This window comes from Ambystoma mexicanum, chromosome 12 (assembly GCF_040938575.1).
Source record: "Ambystoma mexicanum isolate Mex_15411 chromosome 12, UKY_AmexF1_1, whole genome shotgun sequence".
Taxonomy (NCBI): Eukaryota; Metazoa; Chordata; class Amphibia; order Caudata; family Ambystomatidae; genus Ambystoma; species Ambystoma mexicanum.
In genome coordinates this window covers 1,095,451,076-1,095,467,164 of record NC_090936.1, presented here as the reverse complement: position 1 = coordinate 1,095,467,164, position 16,089 = coordinate 1,095,451,076, and the positions used below count along the sequence as shown (strand labels likewise).

The window sequence follows — 16,089 nt, the reverse complement described above, 5'->3', positions numbered from 1 at the left end:
CCCACCAGTCAAAGGGAAGGAGTTGCCCTCTTCGGAGTTCCTATGTCGCATAGAAGATGGGGTCAGGACAGCAGTGGTCACTTCACTGTGTTGCAAAGGGTCTGCAGGTGTCTCTGGTTGTCTTCTTCTTTGGTTACTTCCGTTTCCAGTAGTCGACTTGCCTTTTACCTCAGGAACCTCACCTTTTATTCATTTTCTGCACACACTCCTCTGTAATCTTTCTCAGCAGTTTACTGAAAAAGGAGGCAGGTCGCTGTACAATCTGGACAGCCAGACCCCAGTGCGAGCTTGTTCTATTCAGGCACTCGGCAAGAAAAAGAGCAGGGGAGTGAAAAACGTCTCCCCCACTTCCTGCCTGCCTAGACATACTGGAGCCTAGGCGGGGGACACCTAAGGATTCCCGCAAAAGGTAAAACACACACTTAGACCTCCCCCTCCTAGAATGGTAGAAGGGCCAACACAGAACGACACAAGAAATGGGGAAAAGGAAAAAGAAAGGAGCCACCATGTTAGTACATTGGTGAATCTATTGTGCACATCCAAGACTGAATACAGTATGCGAAAAAATAGCACACTAGTTGGTAGAACACGTCCACTGCCACCAGCTATAACTAGAGGGTTGCTTTTGAAACTGAAAAGTCACAGGAGCAGAGAGAAGGGGATACTAAGTACCCCCTTGGCACTCCACATAAGGTGGTGAGAGCCAATCTCACAGAATATAAAGTTTTGAGAGAGATACAAGTATCTCTCCATCTTTAAGAACAGTAGAAAGTAAGGATAATGAATCTCAAAGGAGAACCCACAGGGTTCCCAGCAACACTGCCCATAAGGAGCTGTGTGCTGCAAAATTTAAACACAGATGCCTTAAGAGATATGGAGTAAAGTAGACCACATAGAAAAAGTAAAACACAGAACAGAGTTCTAAAACATAGTGCCCATAAGAATGAACGAGTGGAATAAGACTCCACCTATTCAGGATTTAAAGAAAAAAGTCCAGAAGTCCAGCAAAAATTGTTGGGGGTCTCAATAGGAGAGGGGATGAAGTATAAACATTATACATCTCCCTAACAGTGGGTAATGACCTTATCCACCTTGAAACACTGCAAAGTAATTGGTTAAACTCTAATAGTGCCACCCTGTCTTTACTCCTAACCACGTGTTGTGCTCCTGGTCAACATGAACTTGGCAAATAACTTCAAGGTCAGCCTGGTCCTTGTGAACAAAGAAACTGTTTCCTCATCTCAGGCACGCAGCCGCCTCTATCATTCCTCCCCACTGAATTGGCACAGCCTTTGCTCTCCCTGGTACAAATCACAGACCTGGTTGTTCTACGCTTCCACCTGTATCAGTGCCCCCACCCAAGGGAGCGAGCAAGTGCTCCACTAATCAAGCCAATTCGCGAGGGATTTAAAACTATTATTCCTGCATATCTGGTAGTTCAAATGGAATGACCATTATCCTAGGGACGCTAACATCCTAAATCTCGATTCGCATTTTGGCAGCCCAAGAACCTTGCCCCAGCTCCCATGTGTGTGGCAATTACGTTGTGCCGCAGCCCACCTCCCATTTAGCAGCTAACATTCCAACCTAATTGTTCAAAGGTTCCTCCTGATACATTATATATGGAAAGTGCGTGTTCCTTGCCACGTCTGGGAATTTGAATGCGATAATCAAAGCAAAGGATAGGCCTCGTTGTTCTGTGTCTCCAACACAACTTGCGAGGATTCAGGCTTACTTTTAAATGCATTGTTAATTTGTGTTATAAGCATCACACACAAACACTATATTCTATGTAACACTATCACCACTTCATTGGTAAGTTTCCCCAATATCTCTCAGTGTACATGTATCTCCCACCAGTCTCTGTTAGGGAGAATTCTCAGAAATGTGCTAATTCCCTATACCTTATAGACCCCCCCATCAACTTTCATGGATTTTGAGGATTTTTTTTACCTGGAGATAGTGAGACCCGTTTTCCCACTCTCTCATGTATTCTTATGTGATTTTGAACTCTGTGTTTCTTTTGGTTATGGAGTCTGACAAACTCCATAGGCATCATATTTTACATTGTGTCACACACCACCTTCAGTGCAGTGGCACAAGGAAGTCTTTCAGATTTCCGAAAGGTTTAAATACCTTCTCTTGGATAAACTGCTGTTTCCAAGAGCAGTAAAGTGAAATATATCCAAATACTGGTTGGGACAGTGACCTGGGGCGATGTAAATCATAACAAGACACTGATCCTTATGAACTTGTATTGGAATCCGGCACAAATCGAGTGTATGGCATTCCCTGATCAAATAGCTGAGTTAATCGACGACCACTGACTGAAGTACAAAGATGAGTGGATTGTTCTTTTTGGGGACCTAAATTTTATCTGTTTTGATGCCAACTGTGTGCTATGTGACAGTGACCGGACTCAAGCAACGGCTGCAGAAGCAAGAGGTCTGTGTTGGCAGCGAATGATTTGATAATCTTGAACGGCAGTACCAAGGGAGACATTCCGGGTAAGACGATTAAAACTGTTTTGAAACAGGGCCAGTTCCTGGACTATATCTGCACGTCTAAAAATATGGCAACAGACATGAGAGCCCTGTCAGTGATACAGAAGGAATCAAGTGACCATAGCTTGTTAAGTATGACCTTGTATTCTGCCTGTCGTGAACGGTGCAGTGACGTGTACAAAATGTTGGAACTAACACCAGGCAGAAATCATCTTAGAATTCTGGCTAATGTGATCGCTCAACTTACACAAAACTTGGACGAGTAGACTACCCGCCTGAATGGTAAAAGGGGAGAGGCGAGAATCCACTATACAGGCCTATTCAACGCCTTTGAAGTAAACAAAGTCAAGGACAAGCGACAGGCATTCGAACATTGCCATGTATATGACCAGATTGTTGCAGCCAGAAAAAAGATCATGCACCAGAAGATTGGGCAGTTAAAAAGAAATCGTCCAAATGATATGAGTGAGCAAATTCCGAAAACTGATGAGGAAACAGCATGGAAACTGGATAAAACTGTACAAGAAAACGATCCTCAGAAACGATGCTGAAGACATGTTGGAGAAAATCAGGTGCCGGAACAGTGGTGAAATTTGGTCTATACTAAAATCGGCAAGAAGGGCCCCAGGAAGCATACCTGTCAAACTCCATACCTGTATCGACATGGACAGACTACTTCCAGAAGTTCTCAGATCATGAGGCACTGTATTCCTTAGCAGGGGAGCAGAGCGACCACAAGTGGGAGGGACTCGACTTGGCTCCCGACTCGATCATGGAGAGCATTAAGAAACTAAGCAACTCCTGTGCTCTGGGACCTGATGGGCTGACAAAAAAGATGCTAAGAGAAAACATACCCAATGGGTGGAATTCTTGTCTGTTTTGTTCTTCCATATTGCAGAGACTAGGAGAGTACCTCTGTCATGGAAAAAATCAATAATCGTGCCCATATTTAAAAAATGTTCGAGGTCTGATCCTGCTAACTACCGCCGGATAGCGGTTCTCGATGTGGCTGGCAAATTCTTTGCCACACTATTGATAATAAATCTAGCTCAGTGGGCAAAAACATCTGCCCATAGGGATGAGTAGCAATCTGGGTTTGTGAAGGTAATAGGGACAACATTGAACATTTTCATCATTAATACCCTCAAAGCAAGGGCCGAGAAAAACAGAACCAAAAGGCTATGTTTGGATCTAACTCAGGCGTTTGACGCTATCAAGCACCCTGCCCTGTGGGTGAAAATGGAGCGATGGGGTTGCCCTGGTAACATCCTGGATCCCATTAAAGATTTCTATACAGAGACGACGCTGCAGGTAATAGTGAACTCCATGGGTGCACTCTCAAGATCAATATCTACAACAAAGGGCCTGAAACAAGGCTGCGCGGTTGCCCCGGAATTGTTTAACTTTTTTATTTCAGACATTGACCAGGCATTCGTGGGTACGAGATGCTTCCCCCCTAAACTGGAAACAGAACAAGTGGGCCGGCTCCGGTTTGCTGACGATATCGTCTTGGCCGATCAAACACCAGTAGGCCTCCAGAGGCAACTCAACGCGCTAATGGGCTGCAGATTAATCAGTAAAAACAAAGATCATGACATTTGCCAATTCACTGAAGAGAACTGGAAATAGAGCACAGACATGACACCTGCAAGGGAAAAGGATACAGGAGGTTAAGTAATTAACCTACTTGGGTGTGTGCTTAAACACAAGCTCCTTTGATTCCCCCAGAATCCAACAACTGAGAAATAAAGCAAGGAACTCAGCAGCTCAAGGCCGAATTATCCTGAAATGCGTTTGTTTCTCTATGATACCGTTAGTCAGCTTCTACAGGATAAAAGTAATCCCTATATTGACATACGGTGCTGAGACCTCTTTGAACTGCGACTTTAAGATCTGGCAGACAATTGAAGGCCTGTTTTGGAAAAAAAGTGCTGGGTTTACCAAAAAGCACACCGATACAGACTGTAAGGATGGAGCTGGGGCTGACCTCACTGAAGGCCATAGTCAAATGGAAAACCTTGCAACTGTTAAGAAAATGTATGGCGGATTTACGTTTCTACAAAAAGCCCTAACAACAAAGTCTGAGCATTTGCTATGTGAGTGGGAGAGGGCTTGTAGTATGGCCCTGGATAACATAGGAGAATCTGTTACCACACTGCTACAAAATCCGGACGAGGTAAATATGAAATTGTACAGATGGGATTGGATCTAAACACATGATTTAAGGGAGACTTTTAAGCTGTATGGAAAATCCTGGGGCGAGGAAAAAAGTTGAATTGTTTGCCAAAGTACCTACAGCTTTTTCGTAACTGGTTCCTCAGAATGCAATTTTTAAGACTCTGCTTAAATTTGTTCCCGACAAGGGACATTTTGAGACCACGGAAACAGGGAGATGGACTGCTGGTTTGCAGGTTGTGTAAAGAAGCCAACTCAATCAAATCCCTCTACCATTTCGTCATGTTATGTCTGGCGTTTCTGACTTAAGACCATCTTTGATGTCTGAAACAATCAAGAAATACGACTACAGACCAAAGGAGGAATGGTGTAACATTTTATTAGCAGGAGAGCGGGTGTCAATCACTTTGGCCTTTGTGAAACTGGTACTCGCTATCTTTAAAAAGATAGAAGTTTCTTCACTGCAACCATAAAATGTGAAGACTAGGGTGCTAGGGAGAATTCTCTGTTTAGGCTGAATTTCCTAACCTAGTGAGTCCTCCAGCAGCTTTGCTGGATTTTTGGGGTTTATTTTTTTCTCCTGCCAAGAGTGAGACTCTTTTACCCTCACTCTTGGACATGATTTGAGTGTGTTTCTTTGAATCTAGATGTGTTTAATGGGCTATGGGGTCTTTTACTCCATAGGGTTTCATGTGTTTTTGTGATGTGTGTTACACAGCACCCTCCGTGCAGTAACACAGGGGTGTCATAGGGACCCCCCAGTATAGACTCCATACCCTGGGACTGACTACTGTCTCCCAGGGCATGTAAAGTCACCATTGACTTTACTAGTCTTAAATTCTGAACAGAACCAGTACAAACCATCATATTGTGGACGTACTGGCTGGGGCAATTCGATTGCCCCAGGGTCTGTTAGTCAAGGGGGCACGTCTCCGTCCCCCCTGATCGAGTTTTGGCTGGTGGCAGTGAATACTACTTTTTATATTCAACCGCAAATATTTTCCTATGGGATTTCCCATTGTTTTAGGCTACTATCTTTATTTAATTATTTAAGGTAGCCTCGAACATACTGCCGGTTTATTTAATTAATATTAATTCTCCGGTTGGTATTTTTTGCCAAAACTTGATTCTAAAATGGCGTTTGTGTTCTCTTCTGTGACTCCAACCCAAGTCGAGCCCTTTGTTCCACTTTTTGGCGGGCTTCTCCACAGAAGCCCTCCAAAGTGGTGCCACTATGTCTGGGGTACTTAGGAGGGGTGGAGGGGAATTTAGGCACCCTGGACTGAGTTGCCTAGGCAACTCAAGTCGCACTCCATCCTGATTGGCCCAAGTGGTGAGCCGGCCGGCTCACCACTTAGCATGTTTGAGTGACAGCTAGGCTGAGTGAATGGGGGTTTGCTGCATAAAAGCAGGGCTTTGGGGACTGGAACTTCAGAAGTTGCCACAGGACCTACGAATCCGACGAGGGAGAAGCTGAGCCGACCTGCCACGACACCACGACCGGTGGAGCCCTGCTGGACCGTCACACCACTTTTCCCAACGACAGAGGAGATCTCCCGCCGGAGAGTCTTCTTCCTTTGACTGGTGGGGATAACCAGTTTCACCGTCTTTTCGCTTTCCCGAGGTAATTCGTGGCCGCCTTGCCCGTGCTAAGCACCCCGGCAACCGGGATACCACGTTTTACCACGACCGCGAGATAAAGGTACCACCTTTTACCGGAAAACTCCACGGCTGGTTTCTGCCCTGGTAGTGCAACGACCTGCATCTTTCCTCCACGTCGAAATCTTCCCTTCCCCTGGACGACGCCGCAACTTGCAACCACTACCAGGAACAACTGCCACCACTGGAGGATCCTTCCCACTTAAGGTACCGTGTCCCGCCTGGCTTCCCTTGCAACCGAATGTACGGGGTAGATTTAGCCCCCGGCTTTCGAACCTGGGTTAGCCTGGGACACCTTGGCTAAACTTTTCTAAGCCTCTCTAAACTCTTTTCTGAACCCTCTGCAAGACTTTAAGCCTAGTGTAACTGTGTGATCTTGGGCGCATTTGTGCTCTGCTCTCTCTAAGAGTGGGCCCAGCCTTTGGACGTTGGCTCACCAGTGACTTTTTGCTCTCTGCTTTGCTAATAGTGTTCCTGAATCGTAGAGTGGTGTAACCCTGCATATTCTGTCTTTTTCCCTCCCTTTTTCACAACCTTAGTAGAGTGCAATCTAGTTAAGCGCTCACCTCTGTATGAAAATAAGTGGTGTCTTACTGTGATTTTCTAATAAGGGAAAAAGGGGTGTATATATCATAATAGTAACTGTGTTTAGAATATTTTACAATAAGAGTGCTGGAGTGTTTCAACTGTGTGTTTATAAATAAATAATTATATACTTTGATACCAAAGCTCTGGTCAGTGTTTGCTTGTATTATTGTATCTGAGTGCCTATTGAGTATACTTTGCATACTGCCTAACTCTTCTTGAGGGAAGTCTGACTGCTCAGCCACAGCTACCAGGTAAATCTGGGTGGTACAGACTGCTACCAAGTGGGTTTACTGCTAACACCTGTAGTCTTAAATCTTTTGCAGTGGTCCCTAAGGGAACTTCACAGGTTTCTGCCTAACATAGGGGGAAGTATCCACCTGTTTTTTTTGTCATGTCTTCTCTTGTTTTCGCGGGATCACGAAAAACTGTTTGGGGGATTCAGGATTTTATGGATTGGATGACTTTGCTTAAAGGTTTGTTTTGTTTAACCATTAAATGCCAATAAAGAAAAAGAATATTGTCTTTACTTACCTTTGTTACTTTCTAGACCCAGCAAACAATATCTTACAATAGGATGCTGGAGGGGTTACTTAGTATTCCCTTTGTCTAGCTTCTCATGTAACAGTTTTAGGTTACCCTTTCCTACTGTGGTGTGCATTTACCGCGGGCTGCATTCGCAGCTGCATTAAAGCACCCAAGGGTGCCATTTTTGTCAAAATGGCCATGGTCTTTTTTCACCATTTCTTCTTGGAAAGGTCCTTCTTGAGATTTACTCTGCGTGCCAAACCAGGTTTTGTCCCTTTGTTCGCTTTGCCTTTGGCAGGATTCACAAGTGAAGTCCGCCTCTGGATCCAGGGTGTTTGGTAGGGGCAGGAAGTGAGGGACGTGTCCCCGAAACTCCCTATGCTTAGTCTCCCAGGAGACCCAAATGCACTCTGTAGTGATTGGTCCGCTGACTGTCCGGCAAGGACAGCCACCCTCCTGGGTGACAAAGCTAGGCTGGAATGAATGGGAGAAACCTGCATAAAAGGCGAGGCTTTTTGGATTGGATGGCAGAGTCGACCACTGGACAGAGGAACCGAAGAACAACTTGAAGAGGACGCCTGTTGCATCTCCTGAACTGTTGGTTTGCCCGGTGAAGCCCTGCTGCTGTGCTGAAACTTCAAATTCGTATCGACAGAGAAGCCCCTGCTAGGACGACTTCTCCCCTTGAGTTGGTGGGACCAATCAACTCCAAACTAAGCCACCTGGACATCCTCTCGGAGCTGGTTGAATTTCCACAGAGTTGCTGCTGGAAACCAAAACGCCAGGGAGAGGAACAGGGAGAGTAACCTATCGACCTACACTCAGACCCAGAGGCACTAGGGAAAATGCCACTGTCCAGGTAGGTACTTGAAAGAGTCGTTTTCTGAAGAGTTGAAAAGTAAGTTTTAAAATTCCCCAAGGAATACAGGACAAAGTCAGTAGGCAGTTCTGCAGTTGCAGTGAAACACCAGGTTCTATGCCACAGGTGCAGAGATGGCGACCATCCATCCCAGGGGATACCAGAGAAGATGCCCCTTGGAGATGTATGTTAGTATAGTTTTTCTGAATTCCAACTAAGGGTTAGTAAACCCATTCAACTGAGGCAGTACAAGATTCCACTCTTAGTAGAAGTCTGTAAAACCTGAGTTCAGGGTAGTGTAGACAAGGCAGCCAGGCTGATCTTAGGAGGGGGAGAGGGCTGTAGAATCAGTACAAAGTAATTGTATTATACATATGGTCCAAAGAAACACTGACACAATATGTATTGTAAAAATAAAGGATTTATTTTATATACTAGCAGACCAAGAGATTCTTGGGTAAGTAAGTACTATCATAACACATATAAACACATTATAAAAACAAAAGGCCATGCTTTAAATACACAGATCAGAGCACAGACCTTAATTAGAACACCTAACAGTATTTCGAGGTAAGTCAGAACTCTGTATTCACATTCAGTATAGGGAACGCCTATTCTTGGGGAGTAAAACCATACATTACTTTCAGATTACTTTGCAGTAATACAAGGGTAGTAGACCCTGTCAGTTATGCAGTGACACTCAACAAGGAAATCACATAGTCAACCAATTGCAAATATACTTTTCTGAATAGTGGAACACAGATTCAAGGAACAGTATATACCGCTACTACTTTTGTGACAATGGACAGTTATGCTAGGTGAGTAAGACCTTGTTGGTGTAATATACAATTACAGTTGCTTTTCAGCTCAGTGGAACACAGTCTAAGATACGCAAGAGCTCTTTACACTAATTCTGGATGCTCCAGGAAAACCAAGGTCAGCTACGCCTAAAGGAACACTTTTCAGGAATGGCACATAGCTATCCTAGGCGGGTAATACCTAATGTTGTAACATACTATTAGAGCTGCTTTTTAGGATCAGTGGAATACAGATTGAGATATGTAATAACTAACTTAGGATGGCACACAGCAAGCACTAGGTAAATAAAACTTAAGACCCAATTGGGGACACTCATACATTTATCCTAACAAGAATAGTAAAGTGAAACCAACAGCTTTACTTTTGGGGAAGAGGCACAACCAATTCACAGGTGAGTAAATGAAACATATATACTTTTCAGAACTGTGCAACACACATTCAAGGTAAGTAAGAACTTTTGTAGCTGTTCACTCTCAGAGTTACAGGTACCAACCAACCTCTTTTACAAGTAAGAAACTTTTGAACACTTGTTATTCTTTTCAAGGCAGAACCCTTTTCTTATGCAGTCCTTCCCTTGTTCTATAGCATGAGTTCAGTTCCAGAGGAAGACTGTTCAAACAAGTAAGTATTTCAGTGTAACGTTAGTTGAGGGTCCAGGGACTTCAGAGAAGACACCTAGGAGGATTCCGCAGTAGGCCTGGGTGAGTAGGCCACAGAAAACACCCCAGAGCTAAACAGAAATCACAAAGGCTTAAGGTAGGTAAAATACCTCAGCCAACACAGTACCTAAGCATAGAAGAGGAGTTGCAGGAGGAAGACTTCCGGATTTGCAGTCAAAAACCTGGTCAATGGATTCCTTTGTCAAGAAGACAGGACTTTGGAAGGACTTGCAGCAAGGATCACAGGTGAAGGCTTCAGGCAAGACTTTCCTCGTAGCTGGATGAGGCTCTATGGATTTGGCACCTTTTCAGGAGCACAGAAGAAGACAGAATATCACCAGTCGGATTCTCGTCGTTTGCAAGGTCCAGCACTTTGATGACCTGATTCGTGCCCTCTGGAGATCCAGCAGAATGCCCACGAAGTTTCTGTGAGATTCAGAATTTGGAAGACTGTGCACCGCACAATGGCTCTAGGTCCCAGGGTATTGCAGCCCTGCAAGTTCGCAGCATGCTGTGGGATGGCCTAAAAGGCAGGTCTTCTTGGGACTAGTGGATCTCACCAGCCTTTGGGTAGGAGTCGTGTTCGGGACTCCCAGGTCAATTGGAAGGAACGGCTACAGCAGGCTCTGGTTACATAGCAGGCTCTTTGGTCGCTGGAAATGGTCTCAGCTGTTTTGTTTTTTGGTTCCAGTGGTTGACTACCTCTTCAGCTTCCAGGATCAGACCTTTTTTTTGCAGGAACCCAGCCAATGAAACAGCCTTGCAACATTCAAACTTGGAGGGTTGGCAATCCTTTCAGGACAGCCAGCCTTCACGCTTAAACTGGATTTTTGCAGTAAGGCTGGAAGACAAAGGGCTGCAGAGTTGTGGACTCCTCTCTAGCTTCCTGCCTTCACAGACATGCTGGTGCCTGGGCAGGGAATCCACAGGAATCTCGCCACAGATAAAAATCACACAAAGGAATTTCTCGCCCTGGATGTCGGGAGAAGGAACAAGAAAGGACAAGGAACGCTGAAATTGCGAACCAAAGACAGGGGCCATTTTGGTAAAATAAGCACACATGGGTGCCTTTACCAGGGTTGTGCAAACAGCCTGCGGTAAAGGTGTACCGAATTAATAAAAAAGTCCACTACCACCAGCCAAAGGTAAGTTTGTCCTTGTAACATAAATGTTACATTTCAAATGAGAAAGGGGATACTCAGTATCTCCCAAGAACTCCACAAAAAGGTAGTTGGGGGGTGTTGGTCTCACCTAATAAAATGTAAAGGGATCCAGAGATCCTTTCTACCCTTGGGAACTGTAGTTTTCACAAGGTTAGCCAGAGAAAGTTAAAAGGGGAGCCCCTAGGGCAACCCAGCAACAGTAGGCACTTACAACCAAAAAGTTGTCAGAGGATAACTTTTAAAAGACACTATGGAGAGTCTTAAAAATGACACCCATAAAAAGAGAAAAACATTATGTGAGTGTGGAAAAAGGTTCCCACTCACAGAGGTATAAGGAAAAGGTTGTTGCCTACCTAGAATAACGGAGTCATTCAGTAAAGTGTAACATTGGGTTATGCTTTCCCTGTGCTGTTGTAGACACTCACAGTCTCTCTTTGGTTCCAACTGTCCCTTATAAATCCTACATCAGTCACTTGCATAGTTTGGAATGATCTAACCTGGACACCTTGTGAGATTAAAAAAAGTATATGGGTTTTACTTACCTTCAGTTAGCTGTGTGCCATCCAAAAATAAGTTAACAGAATTACTGCTTATCTCTACCGTTGTTTCACTGATCTCAAAAGCACCTGTAAATAGATATTACATCCTCAGGTTTTACTCACCTAGCATAACTGTGTGTTATCACAAAAGTAGTTATAGGTTTTTACTGTGCTTGGAATATGTTTTCCACTATTCCCAAAAAGTATATTGTCCAGTTGACTAATTATGTGATTTGTACCGAGAGTCACTGTACAACTGGTAGGGTCTACTGCCCTTGCATTACTGAACGGCCCAAACAGTGAAAAATCCTCCAGCAGGTAAACAATTCAGCTTATCTCCCCCCCCCCAAAAAAAAACCCACAGAATTGAGGGCAGGATCAGGGTCTCCCCTTAATAGACAAACACTCCCAGAAGCTGGCCTAAACCAGACCACTAATTAAATAAGGGGGTTTATAACAAAGGCTTTGACAGCCAATGATGTTTGGCCCGAAAACCACCAAACTCCCAGGATAAGCCCCACAGGAAGTGTGATGAGCAGCCCATGGCCAGGAAGTGGTCTAGACCAGTTCAAACCACTACAAAGGATTTATTAGGGCTGCCTTGGAGTTACCCTGAACAAAGGAAGCCCCTAAAAATAAAATGGCAAGGAGCAGGACTTACATTTCTTTTTATTGGTGATGTAATGAATACCAAAAAGCAACACAGCACCAATGCAGTAAATCGGCTTCCAGCCATGATGAAGTCTAAACTACATTACAGCTTCCACCAGCCTACTCCCCAAAACCAATGTGGACATATACATGCAACCTTTTGAAAGTGTTGCAGTGGCAGGGGGACTACAGTGGAATGGCCTCTGACCACAAACATAGATCAGGGACACAAAAAAATGAAATGAGGAAAAGGCAAAGCGTTTAGGGGAGCTTAAAAAGGGACAGAAGAACCCCCAAACATGGAATTCTGCCCGAGCACCAGTCATGGAAATGAACTAGTTAATTACCTTTGATAATATTCTACAATGGACACAAGATTTCTGTCACAGTTTGTTAAACCTAAGGCCTCAGTAAGCAGAGGCAGACCCAGATGAAGGAAAAGAGTGGAAGGACCCTTGACCTAAAGCAGCAAATTCTAAAAATACATAACATGCAAACACGTGGATCTTCTCCAGCCAATTAACTAGCCCAGGCAATATTCCTTAGGCAACAAGTGAAAGAGGCCCATATCACCCACGACTAATGTCCAGCAGTGGTAACTGCCTGCAAAGCAAAAGTAGCTGATCAGCCTGTAGAAGGATGAGCCCTAGGGCCTGATTTTACATTTTTCCGAGTCCCCCTCATCAACAGTTTGAATGAACACAAGCCTATCCTGTGGGAGTGAGTCTGTAGCCCCCCCCCCGCCCCCCATCAACAGTTTGAATGAACGCAAGCCTATCCTGTGGGAGTGAGTCTGTAGCCCCCCCCCCCCCATCAACAGTTTGAATGAACACAATCCTATCCTGTGGGAGTGAGTCTGTAGCCCCCCCCCCCCCCATCAACAGTTTGAATGAACACAAGCCTATCCTGTGGGAGTGAGTGTGTAGCCCCCCCCCCCATCAACAGTTTGAATGAACACAAGCCTATCCTGTGGGAGTGAGTCTGTAGCCCCCCCCTCCCATCAACAGTTTGAACGAACACAAGCCTATCCTGTGGGAGTGAGTCTGTAGCCCCCCCCATATCAACAGTTTGAATGAACACAAGCCTATCCTGTGGGAGTGAGTCTGTAGGTCCCCCCATCAACAGCTTGAATGAACACAAGCCTATCCTGTGGGAGTGAGTCTGTAGGTCCCCCCATCAACAGTTTGAATGAACACAATCCTATCCTGTGGGAGTGAGTCTGTAGCCCCCCCCCCCATCACCAGTTTGAATGAACACAAGCCTATCCTGTGGGAGTGAGTCTGTAGACCCCCCCCCCCATGAACAGTTTGAATGAACACAAGCCTATCCTGTGGGAGTGAGTCTTTAGGTCCCCCCATCAACAGTTTGAATGAACACAAGCCTATCCTGTGGGAGTGAGTCTGTAGCCCCCCCTCCCATCAACAGTTTGAACGAACACAAGCCTATCCTGTGGGAGTGAGTCTGTAGCCCCCCCCCCATATCAACAGTTTGAATGAACACAAGCCTATCCTGTGGGAGTGAGTCTGTAGGTCCCCCCATCAACAGCTTGAATGAACACAAGCCTATCCTGTGGGAGTGAGTCTGTAGGTCCCCCCATCAACAGTTTGAATGAACACAATCCTATCCTGTGGGAGTGAGTCTGTAGCCCCCCCCCCCCATCACCAGTTTGAATGAACACAAGCCTATCCTGTGGGAGTGAGTCTGTAGACCCCCCCCCCCCATCAACAGTTTGAATGAACACAAGCCTATCCTGTGGGAGTGAGTCTTTAGGTCCCCCCATCAACAGTTTGAATGAACACAAGCCTATCCTGTGGGAGTGAGTCTGTAGGTCCCCCCCATCAACAGTTTGAATGAACAAAAGCCTATCCTGTGGGAGTGAGTCTGTAGGGTAACGAATTCCAGGACCAGCAAAGAAATGACAAAAAGTTAGTCAATAACCCAAACTCACTCATCCCCAGGCTTCAAGACTATTAAGTAAAGTAGAAAAGTATGTAGATCTTTACATTTTTGTACCCGCTTATCACAACTATGAAGTGGCTATCAATTAGAATTTGGTGTGGTAGAAATCGCCAGTAACTAAAAAGAGTTTGTCAAAACACGATCCGAGGGAAAGAAATCTTCAAAATAAAAAGCGCAACTAAATCTGGCATTTTCTGTTCCTTGCACAGCAACATTTGCTAGATAACATCCTTAGACTCCATTAAGTTGTAATAAATAGCATGCACATTTACTGATTAGCAATTATTAGAAAATACAAATGCCCAAAATGTTGCTAAATACAGTCTAGCATAGTAAAAGTAAAACTAGGTCAGATACTTGAGCAATCGAGTTCTAGATGGTTTGAAAGAACAGCACACAGAATACTAATGCTTAATCACAATGGCCAAGCCAATGGTTCCATTTGATAAAATCGCGGCAAAAATGCTGTGGTTTTTGCGCCGCAATCCATGTAAAACATGCGGGGGACACCCCCGCAAGCATTATACCATATAAGGGGAGCGGGGGACACCCCCGCAACCCCCACACTCTTTAAATGGTATAATAGGGCACACTTTTACCGGGTCAAACCACAGCATTTTTGCCGCGATTATTTTTTACCGCAACATTTTTGCCGCGATTTTATTACCTGATACCAAACCAATGTAATCAGGACTACTAACACAAGATGATACAAAGAGTAGCTTATGGAAACATACCACTAACAAGTTCACTAAGTCCAGACAAGTCAGAGATCACTTACTCATATCTAGATATCGCAGGCAGACACGTTACACAGGAACTAGCAATCAATATTATTAAAGCACACCGATATGATTCAAGTGAGCATATGAAAATCACAAACAATTCAATATTTTTTTTAAAAAACTGCATTTTTAGTAAAGCTGCGACTCAAATGCATTGTTAAATCAAAATGACAAAATATTGTTACAATTATCACTATATATGGAATTATAATCCTTGTGCCAGGCAATGACAATGTACATCATGTGAACGCTTCATCCCAAGAAACTGTCAAGCCAGTGCAAATTCACGGATTGGGATTATCCAACTAAGGACTCCAGTACTACTATGGAAATGAAACCTTACAACCACACATGCTTAATGAAAAAGAATAGATCAGTTTCCAAGTAGTGATCAGCACTAGTTAAGTGACACATCGTAGCATTATCTAACAGATACATCTTATTTTGTGTATGCATTTTGTGCACTTAGTTTTGTTGCTTACCTCGACAAAGGGGTCAACATGAACACGGAAACGTTGTCTGTCTGTAATCTGCAAATTAAAGCCTTTTGTTACTTTTTTGCTGGAGTGCCTAAATAGGATTCCTTACAACAAAAGGATTTCAAATGTAAATTGAATTTAGTTGTTTTAGACTTTTCAGTGGTGAAAATAAATACAATATTTCAGAAACAAGAACTTACTCCCTCCACCAATGCTCAAACCAAAACTATTGCCCCCCACCATTGACGTGCATGTTTCACTGTACCAGACCACACTGCATGCTCCATTAAAGACCAGCGCACCATTGTTTTGCCAAGTTACAAAATTCCTTACCTGTGACCGACTACTGTAAAGATCGACAACTGTTTTGGGACTCAAGAAACCATCTTTTCCAGTTATGGATTCACTGACCTGGAACACCTGAAAAGACAAAGTTAAACTTTGAGCACTCATCAAGGGGGATTGGGGGAGGAATACAAGGTGTTTGTCCCGCCCAACTATTATGAAACGTCATTTTGTCCCAATCATTTGGCAGGGGTCCCTTTCATTTAGAGGTCATGCCCCCCCTCCACCCCAACATTTTCAGCAAAGTTACTCCACTTGCACTCATTGTACTGTATTCCATGTCAGCATTATATTGTTAGGGAAAATTCTCTTATAAGGCTAATTTCCCAAACCTAGTGAGTCCCCCAGCAGCTTTGCTGGATTTTTGGGGTTTGTTTTTT

At 44.3% G+C, this 16,089-nt stretch overlaps 1 protein-coding gene across 7 annotated transcripts in view; it reads right to left on the bottom strand.

The window, feature by feature from the left end:
* Positions 1-16,089, bottom strand: part of TASOR2 (transcription activation suppressor family member 2) — a 1,665,218-nt gene that overhangs the window by 523,503 nt on the left and 1,125,626 nt on the right. For all 7 annotated transcript variants that reach the window (XM_069629643.1, XM_069629647.1, XM_069629648.1 and 4 more), the window contains 2 exons: positions 15,698-15,784; positions 15,368-15,415 (listed from right to left, as the gene is read on the bottom strand). In XM_069629643.1, coding sequence (XP_069485744.1) covers positions 15,368-15,415; positions 15,698-15,784 — 135 coding nt within the window. The remainder of the gene's footprint in view (positions 1-15,367; positions 15,416-15,697; positions 15,785-16,089) is intronic.